The sequence below is a fragment of the Furipterus horrens genome, unplaced genomic scaffold, assembly GCF_987537825.1.
Source record: "Furipterus horrens unplaced genomic scaffold, mFurHor1.1.pri manual_scaffold_11, whole genome shotgun sequence".
Lineage (NCBI taxonomy): Eukaryota > Metazoa > Chordata > Mammalia > Chiroptera > Furipteridae > Furipterus > Furipterus horrens.
This window is the reverse complement of record NW_028327181.1, coordinates 88,989,059-88,999,349: the sequence shown is the minus strand read 5'-3', so window position 1 is coordinate 88,999,349 and position 10,291 is coordinate 88,989,059. Positions and strand designations below refer to the sequence as shown.

The 10,291-nt window shown below is 41.6% G+C and overlaps 1 protein-coding gene across 1 annotated transcript in view; it reads left to right on the top strand.

Moving 5' to 3' along the window:
• The first annotated feature begins 498 nt into the window (after positions 1 to 498).
• MAP3K3 (mitogen-activated protein kinase kinase kinase 3) overlaps positions 499 to 10,291 on the top strand; it is a 58,346-nt gene continuing 48,553 nt past the window's right edge. The window contains exons 1-2 of the mRNA XM_090291838.1: positions 499 to 875; positions 9,146 to 9,267. Coding sequence (XP_090147964.1) covers positions 872 to 875; positions 9,146 to 9,267 — 126 coding nt within the window. The 5' untranslated portion in view covers positions 499 to 871. The remainder of the gene's footprint in view (positions 876 to 9,145; positions 9,268 to 10,291) is intronic.

Sequence of the window (10,291 nt, the reverse complement as noted above, 5' to 3'; positions counted from 1 at the left end):
GCCCCAAAGTAGCCAGTGGGGAACCGCGCCAGCCCGCGCGCCAGCCGAACCGTCGGTGACTGACGGGACATGGGGGTGTGGGCGGAGCCTCACGCATGAACTGTGATTGGAGCAACCAACACCTCTCGGCGAGAGGGAGGGCGAACAAGCGAGTGAGGGAGCGAGAGATCCGCAGAGACGAGTGATCCGAGCTCGCTACATGATTGGTTAGCAGCAGAGTGAACCCGGTGCTGGTTTGATGATTGGCAGGCAGTAGCTAGCCCTCAGAAACCACCTTGGCTTCGCCTATTGGCATCCTGCGCGAGTAGGCGGGATTGCTTCATCGTGTCGTGCCGATGATTAGCTGGCGGCTGAGAGGGTGTTGGGGAGAGAGCGGTGGAGGGGGCGGGGGGCGGTGAGGGCAGCGACTTCCTCTTTGTTATTGGCTGGTGTAGTGAGTGGGGGTGGTACGAAGGTCCTGCGACTGCCTGGGATTGGCAAGCTCTGGTGTGACTGACAAGCAAGGGGGCGAGCTGCGCGACCAGCGGTTTGTTTTTCGGAGCGTTCCTGAGGTGGAGAACGGTGGCCCGACGGAGGAACTGCGGGACTGAGGGACTGGCTGGCGCGAGGGCCGAGCGGCGCAGCCGAGGCCAGGCTGGGCCGAGCCGAGGAGTGCCGGGGATGTAGCGGGCCACCCTGCCCATGCCACAGTGCCCGGCCGCGGCCGGAGCCGGAGCCGGAGCCTGGGGAGGGGGCAGGGGGCCCGAGCGCAGCCCGCGCTCCCCGCGCGGAGCCAGGCCCGCTGCCGTCCCCGCCGCCCGGGCCCCCGGCATGCAGCCCCGACTTCGGAGGTGACACTCGGGCCCGAGCAGCCGCCGCCGCCATCGCCACCATGGGTGAGTGTCGCCACCGCCCCGGCCTCTGCCCGCGCTACTTAGCGTTGCCCCGCCCCGGGATGAGGGGAGGAGGACCCTGGGCCGCCGCCTGACAGGCATGGACAGCCCGCCCGCCTGGGGCTGCGAACCGGCGCAGCCTGCCCGCCCGGCTCGCAGCTTCACCGCCCGGGCGGGGGTTCTGGCTCCCCTGGCCCACTGGGGCGGCCCAGGCTGGCGGAACCCACTCGGCAGCCTCCTTCCGGGCCGCGCGGCAGGCGCATCCCAAGGAAGCAGTGGCGGGGATGGGGGCCGTGCTCGGCGCGGCAGCCGGCTCCGGCCTGAGCGAGCCAGATCGGGAGCTGGAGGGTGGGGGTGTGAGAGTGCAGTGTGGGACCCGGGCTGGAGGCTGGTGCGGGCCCAGCTGCTGTTGTGTCTTTTCCTTGATTTGCTTTTTTTTCCTGCCTGTGTCATTTCCTTCCCTTTGCTCACACAGGCCGGCCTGTGAGAGAGTTCCCGGGGCTTGCTCTCGAGCCCTGCGCGCGCCTCGGCGCTGGGGGGGAGGGCGTGCGGGGAGATAGGCTGGGAGGTGATTAAAACGGCAATCACTGTTATCAGCAGCGCCGAGGAGAAATGCTGCGGCTGAACTCAGATTGCTGGAGGTGGGGAATTGGTCGGGGGCTGCCAGTTATAATTCATGTCCTGCTCTTTGAAAAATCAGATTGCAGTGTTTTGCATCATTATTTTTTTTATCTTATGATGTCCCTGGAATTATATAACTTTTGATAGAAGCATTCGCTGCACAAAAGAATCTCTATGAAATCATTTCCTTCTTATCAATATTTGCAGTTTCTGTTGTGAGAATGTAATCAAAGAAAAGCTTCTAATGTCTTCCACACGCAGCATATGAACCGAATTCCATTTCATGTCCTTTTTGATAATTTAGCAAATGACTATTGGACTAGATTAAGAAGCAGATAACATTTTAAATGTACTTTGCTTGTCTTGTTGGATCAGTTATTGTAATACTATTGTGTGCAGTCGCAAGTTTTGAAAAGTTTTGATATTGTCATAAATAATCGAAGGGTAAACTTCAGTGAAAGAATCCTTTGCAAAGCCATTCATTGCATCTGTGAAGTGTTCCATGTGGAGGGAACATTAATGTTTGCTTTGCCCTATAGCAAGGTCAAGTCATTTTTGTAGGAGGTTAAGTGTATGCTGTGTCACATTGGGCAAATACTCTTTTGAGGCCTGTCTTTACACTCGGACTTTGAATGAGTTGCCTTGTTGTCGTCCAGGCTGCCCCTCATTCAGTAAGGGATGGATTTGTTCACTTGCTGGGCTTACTGTTGCCTTCCCATGCTTTATCTCAGAAGTGCTTACTTTTCTGGGGATAGCCTGTGACAATAAGCAGAAAAGGAATCCAGTAAAGCCTGGTATTTAAATACATAAGTCAACAATTACTTACTGACCACTTACTGTAAATGGGGCACATAATTTTTCTTGTCTTCCTCAAGCTTCAAACATTTATCTAGTGTTCTGGAATTTGAAGATTGACTTAATCTTTGAATTGATTTCTGAACCTGTATTTGTGATAGTCTTCCTAATAAGTCTTTCCTCTGTGTCCTAAGGGGGCAGTCTTTTAAGTCCCTTAGGGGAATGTGAAATACTGGAGGGTATGCAGACCTCCCACTCCCCACTTTCTTGACTGCTAAACCGTTAGAGTGCCCAGATGTTTTGGCTACTTTTCATTGTCTAACATGAAAAAAGATGTCAGCCTGTTTTCACATTTCAAATCATTTTCAAAAGTTTAAGTGTGTAAGTCTATGGAGAGGCAGTGATGGGGAGGAAATGAATGAATCATACAGGTGGAATCTAGAGCCCCAAAGGCAAAAGGAGAAAGGTGACGGGATTGCGAAGTACGGATTGCTAGTTTCAGAATAGTCACGGGGACATAAAGTGCAACATAGGGAATACAGTCAATAATACTCTAATAAATTTATATGGTGCCAGGTGAATACTGGAAATATCCATGGGAACACTTTCTGAAGTATATGGTTGTCTAATCACTATGCTGGACACCTGAAAGTGATACAAAATAATATTTAATGTAAACTGTAATTGAAAAAAATAAAACATTTTTAAAAAGAAAAAGGAACCAGGATCTCAGTGTCTTCTCATTTGTCCCAGCGTCAGTGTTATATGAAAAAAGCTGAGACTGTGAGGAGGGAATTAACTTGCCTGGTGGGCTACAGTATATTAGGGAAGGTGGTTTAAGAACCACTGCCTGGCTTTCTTCAGCACTTTCCCCTCGTACCATTCTGTTTCCTTTTTGTAGATGACCTTGACTTGCATAGCTAGTACTGAATTCTCAGAATCTGGCTCTTTAATTTGCTTTGTATAGAGCTCAGCAAGGATGTGCACACATGCGCACACACACACACACACACAGTTTTTCTTTTAAATACTAGTTTCCATTTTGGTGATATTACTGATGAAAATTAAATTTCCCAGACCTGTTAGTTTGCTTTAGTTGCTATAGTTATAAATAAACTCAAGGGTTGATAAGAGACATAGACGTATTAATATTTTCATAATACTCATTAAACTCGGCCCCAATGAGGAAAGGACTAAAGTTAATTTGAGTCCCTGCAGTTTCTTTGACTAATAGTCATATTTTCCTGAGCTGTTCCAAGCCCCAGACTCAAGCCTGCTTGACAACTTAGGTTGCTAATAAAAACATGTCAATTTTTTTTTTATTGGCTGTTAGAGCCAGTAAATTTCTAGTGGAAACTATACTCATCCTTGTAAATAATAGGAAATATTCTTTTTTTTTCTTTAATACTGTGTGGTTATTTTTAAAAATTGAGATTGACTGGTCATTTTTTCTTGGTCATGCCAGAATTCTCTCCTAGTTTTAGTAATTATAATGGCAAATGCTGTTAATAATGCATTTGGACTTTTTATAAATGCAGTCTGAAACTTAGTGGGAGGTATTACTGAATAATATGTAACAGCTTGGAAACCTTACAGGAAAGTATAGTGAACTGAGGCTAGGATTAAGGATGGTGTGGTTCTGGTTTGATAACTTGGTTTAAAGTCAGAATCAATGTCATTTATAGACACCTTATGTCTCTAGGGCTCCCAGGCTGTTGGAAGCTCCCAGTTAGACCAGTCTTAATTCATTTTGGCTAGATTTGACCACCTGTGTAGGCTCTGAATAGTTAGCAGTTGTTTTCATTGAAACTGTGATCACAGTACGTATAATGAACCAGTATGGCAGTGTCACAATTAGATTCTTGATAGTTTAAAAAATGATAGCTGGATTTTAAAAATGAATTTTAGGCATTTGTGAAAAAGTAAATGTCTTTAACTGAATATTACTTAGTGTAATAATACACAAAGGATAAGAAACAGTTTTCTGGGTTCTATGTAAGCTATCCATTTATTCATTGTCCATTTATTGAATGTCATTTATACGTCAGATAAATGTTAGGCCCTGTATCTGAATTTATCCTGTCCTTAAGAAGTTACAATTACCTGACTGTCGTGTCTCAGTGAGTTGGGCATTGTCCTGCAAAGCAGAAGGTCGCAGGTCCCCTTCCCCATCAGGGCACATGCCTGGGTTGTGTCCCCAGTTGGAGGTGTTCAAGAGGTAACCTGTCGATGTTTATCTCAGTCTCTTTCTCCCTCCCTTCCCCTCTATCTGAAAATGAATAAATAAAACCTTAAAAAAACTTTTTTTTTTAAAGAAAGTTTTCTTTCTTAAAAAGTTACAGTTAAAGTGAACTAGAAACAAATAAATGCAATGAGGTGTTGTGGGTCATACTTTGTTGAAACTGTGTAAAGGTACACAGGAGGGAGAGATCAATTCTATAGTTTAGGGATTGATATACATAAGCCTATAGTTGGACCTTTATGTTAATTTCATTAAATGTTAAAATAAAATATAGCGGTGTTATATTGATTCTTATGATAAAGCAGTGGCTTACTTTGTACTATGTATTTTTAAATTTTGAACCATCAACTAATATTGAAGGGCTCTTATGTCCCAAAAACAGAAAAATAAATACCAGAGATTACTTTAAGGTCTAGCAAAAGTTCAACCATGTCCTTGAAGAAAAAAAGTTTCTTGTGAATTGAGGATCAGGCCTTTTTGCTTATACTTATTATAAAATGATATTTGCCCAGGTATGGACAGGGTGGAGGCAGTGGGAGTATGTGAAATATGTAGAGTTAAGATAGTCAAGTCTGACTCGGGTAGTCTAAAGCACAGGATTTCCCCGGTGAGCATTGTGATCAGACTATCTGGCACAGTAGGGTAAGATGAAGAAGTAACATTGTTAGTTAAGTAAAAACAAATACTTAAATATTACTTTGGAGATTTGTATACAGTATATGGAAAAGAGAGTATCTGACATAGTAAACAGACATATTTATTGAAGGATATAGTACTTCTGGAAACTTTTCTGGGTTTTTAGCCAAGAGAATTCATAAATGGAAGTGCCTTAAGACCCTGTTTTTAGTAGAGAAGTATAGCTGGGTCAGGAAGAGTGACTTCCTGATGGAGCTAAAGAGAGGAGTGTGTTGCTTGGCAGCTGCATACCATAGGTCAGGGTATTTGGAGAAGAAGTACATGCTACTGGATAATTAAGGGTAGCTGTCTGCTTGAGATGGCTGAAGAGCTTCCATTTTTCAAGCCTGAACTCTAATCCTTGTTTCATAGATCCCTTCTTTTCTATTTTCTATGAATATCTCTCCCCTCTAGATTCTTAATTTCTTAATCTCTGATTTAAATTCTTCCTTTCTGCTTCTGCCTGGTAGCTTTCAAGTGTGTCAGACCACCCCCATCCTCAGGAAGTCTTTTCAAGATTATTGCACACTATTACCCCAGTCTCAGCTTGTTCACATGTAAAGTTCACAAATGAATTGATTGTTGATTTCCACTACTTCCAATTTTCTTTTAATCTCCAGCTTCTTGATTCCCTTTAAAATTTTATTTCTGCCTCTATGACTCTATTAGACTTGCCTGGTCAATGTCTCCCACTGGCCTTCTTTGCTCTTTGCTCTGTGGTGTCATTTCCCATCCCCCCACCCCACCCCCACCCCCAATCTTCTTAAAGGGTTCTTTGCCCGAAAACCCTCTTCCTACCCTACTCTGTAAAGATTATAACTCACTGAGGGTCAGTCTCTTTTTTTCCCCTCTACATCTTACTTTCTCCACAGCTCATTTTAAAAATTCTGCTGCATAGCTGCAACAGCTTGCTTTTCTGTAAGAATCTTTATTCTGTTAATAATTATGTAAAATCTATACTACTACTGCTACTCACCCTGTAAAAAAATTTTTACACATGTGTGTTTATATACTCTGGTTGGTTATTGTCTAATTCAATCTCTTTGTTTCTGTACCTCCTATTTGTGTTGTTTATCCTTTTATACCTAGAGTTTGAATACCTTGAAGTATCTTTCAAAAGTAAGTTTGTTTGTTTGTTTTGCGTTTTGCTTTTAACTCTCACGGAAGCTCTGTGAAATACTTTATTTTCTCCATTTTACAGATGAGGATATTGAGGTTTAGTGAGAAGAATTGATTCGTTCATGGCATCCTTAAACACAGCTCTTCCTGACTCCAAAGTTCATTAACCAACTGCTTGTACTCTAAGAAAGCTGCTATTTGTTTTCTAAAGTTTTGTTTGTTTGTTTTTTTTAAAGAATCCCATGCTGGAGTGCTGATCATTCAGTTAAAATCTCAATCCAGGAAGGAATGCCTAAAGGAGCCACTTGATTTACTTCCTGTCTTTATCCATGTCCTCAGTGTGAAGTATCAGTTTAAAAACCTGTCTGCTGCCTCTAGCAGTATATTCAACTTCAACAAAATTAGATTCTGTAACCCTGTTTCACTTGTATCAGTTATCCTGGATTTCGAGAGAGAGTGCCAAACTGATTCTCTAGTGTATTTTCAATGCTGGAACTACCAAGCAAGTTTATCCATTAAGTAATACCAGGAATTGGTTAGGTTCCTGGAAACAGAACTTGTCAACCTGATAAACCAGCTCTTAAAATAGCATCATCTTATACAGAAATAGAAATGGCTTCTGAAGTTTACTTGCCATGAATTTTACTTAAAAGTGTGTATGTGTCTCTGTGTGTGTGTTTACGTACATCTTGGTTCAATATCTGAGTTGAGACAACTGAAATTCTCAATTCTAAGGGTGGTTATCTTGATATGGAAAACTCCATGCATTCTGCTATTATTAATATTGCTGGATGCCCCTATGAAAACACCTACCTAGTCATAATCCTCTTTATCACAATTTACTGTTACAGTTGGCCCAATAATTTTACACATACGTATTTAATAATACAGTATTCCCTCACTTATCACAGGTATTACGGTCTAGACACACACCCCACCCCCGCGATAGGTGAAAATCCGCGAAGTAGGAACCTTACATTTATTTTAGTATTTATATATATTTTAAGGCTTTATAAACCCTTCCCACACACTTATAAACTGTTCCCAGTCCCTTATTAACCTTTCCCAACTCCCTTATTAACCTTTTCCACACTTTTATAAACACTACTTATGTTCTTAAACACATTCTACACTCTTAAACCTACGTAACTTTAACAACATACATATACAGTATGTACCGCAAAATCCTGTGATATAGCGAAAAATCCACGATAAATAATTAAATATAATATTTTTAAAAATCCCATGATACAGTGAGGCCACGGTAAGTGAACTGTGATATAGAGAGGGACTCCTGTATATAAGCCAGTATAATATATAAGCCTATATATATGATATGTGCCAAACTTCCTAGCTTAGATATTATTCTCTAGTTTTTAAAATACAAACACATAAAGACCAAAACAGTTCCCTTTCTTTAAGGAGCCTAGAGAACATTGTTAGAAAATATAAAGTAATTGATGGGATATATGTGTTTTAATTTTGACAAACGTCTTTCTGTAAATATCAACTTCTTCATTTGTTGTCCCATTTACTTCATTCTTTTGATACAACTGTGTCACTCTCATGCATACTTTTGTATACATGTATATTTTGAAGTGGAATTAGATGAGAAGCTACTCTTACTGGTGTTTTTCCTGCAAGTAAAATCTAATTTTACTTTTCTGAGCAGGCAAAAACCTCTTCATGGGCACCCTTCTTTTCCTGCATCTCCTAGAGTGCATGTAGGGCATCAGCAGATTTTGTCTAGGAAGAGGGGAGAGGCATAGAGTGCAGTTTTACTCCCTATACTTCATGCTGTTCTTTCCTTTCCACGGGGTCTTAGAATATTTTCAAGGGACAATGGCAAAGGGCAGAAGATGGGCAGTCTCTTTGGGTGGAGTCTTTTGTTCTTGATTCTTTTAAGGTGTGCCCCAAGTCCCCAAGTGACTCACTTGTCACCAAATCAGTTGTAACAATTCATCCCTCAAGTTTCTTTCCAGAACAACAGATTTATTTATTTTCAACTCTCAGATGGCATTTGAGTGGACCAGGATCTCTTGAAAGTCCTGGGAGAATTTTGCAAAACATGGAATTGGGCTGGTTTTGGGTTCTGGGTTTTGACTAGTTGTCTTCGGTACATGAGAACCCTAGGACTTTATGCTATTTCAAGAAAAGGGGGTTGAAAGTAATGCATGTAAAACAGTGACAATGCATTGCTTGGTCAGTTAGGGAAGAAAAACAATAGAACTGCCTTTTGACTTCCCTTTGGGAAGCAGAAGGCCTATAAACTTGGAAGAGAGCATTCAAAGGCGAGGCTTGTAAGACAACTTCTTTTCAAAGCAGCTACCTGAGAGGTCCTTATTTGGTACCTTTTAAAATGTGCTCTCCTATATATGATAGTTTAAGAATAAGTCTGTGACTGACTCTGTTCCGTGATTAGCGCTCCATGAATTCACCTTTTCACTCAGCACCCTACTACACTGTGCGTGATGCTCTTCAGTTCACTCCAACTTTCATCTGTTTTTCCTGGTTGAGTTTCTCTGGTGCTGGAAGAATTACTCTGTTTGAACACCTCAGTTGTCCCCATTGTCCCCAGTGAATTGGTAAATATTGCTGCCAGCGATCTGACTGGAGAACTGTTTAAGAATTTATTAAAATTCAAGCTGCCATAGTCTGATCTTAGTTACCTACATTTTAGAGACATCAAATGTGTATAACTATAGTTATGGGGTCTGTCGTTTTACCTGGGAAGAACTTCCTGATTAATCATATAATTCGTAAAAGACCTTTGCTACTCTGTATTACAGTATCTTAACCCATGTGGTATCTTTCATTGCAGATGAACAAGAGGCATTGAACTCGATCATGAAGGATCTGGTGGCACTCCAGATGAGCCGACGTCCCCGGGTGCCTGGATATGAGACCATGAAGAACAAAGACACGGGTCACCCAAATAGGCAGGTGTGTGTGGCCCTAACAGACTTAATAAAATTTAGGGGGGAGGAATTTTCAAATAGGAAATATTTGAGAAGCCAAGAAGATATACTTTTTAAGTGGTATATATCACTTGCCACTTAAAATATTGTGGAAAGAAGCATGATCTGGAGTTCTAAAACCTTGTGCATCTAACTTTGTATATAGTGTTTCATCTGTGGAGAATAAGAATAAATCTTTGGTTTATTATGGGACAATATTCATATAACTTTTCTTTTACTGATTATTTGGCCAATATTTTATCCAGATCTATACCTAACTCAGAAGACTTTTAGCTACTTCACGGTATATATTCATAAAAATGCAATTAATTTTAGTATTAGCTTATGTAAAAAATCATTAGGAAGGGTAATTCATTTGATAAAATGTCATATAATATATTCTAAAATAATAATGAGTGATTTTATTATTGTTGTTTTCAGTTGTTTCCCTTTGTTAACTCAGATAGTTGAGAGTGCCTGTTTTATTGAGAGCTGTATAGTTCTTTAGAAAAATAGCTATTATTTTTACTAACATTTAAACCTACCTGCTGAGAACCTTCTTGCCTGCAGTGTCATTTACCTCCCTGTTTCTTGGGTACTTTGGCCTGCACAAAGGAGTGAATGATGGGGAGCTATCCCCTCTACTGGGTATCTAACACTATATCAGATGTTGGTGTTTGGTGTTTGATGGAAACTTGTTCAGGACATCCTTCCTTGTAGTTCTTTGTTATCAGCTAACCTCTCCTTATTTGCACCTTGTCTACCAATTATTCAGAAGTAGCCTTGGCTCCTAGAGAAAGTATAACGCCCTAGAATTTTTTCTGAGGTCTGCTAGTCATAGCTGCCAAGAGTATTTCTTGCCTTTAGGGAAACTGGGGACCTTGAGTCCTTTTGTTTCATTTTAACAGCAGGATTTTTGTGGTTACCTTACAGAACTGGGGGAACAACAGAATAGGGCCCATTCTTGTACTATTTTCATACATTATTCTGTCTAATTGTGTGGGTTCTCC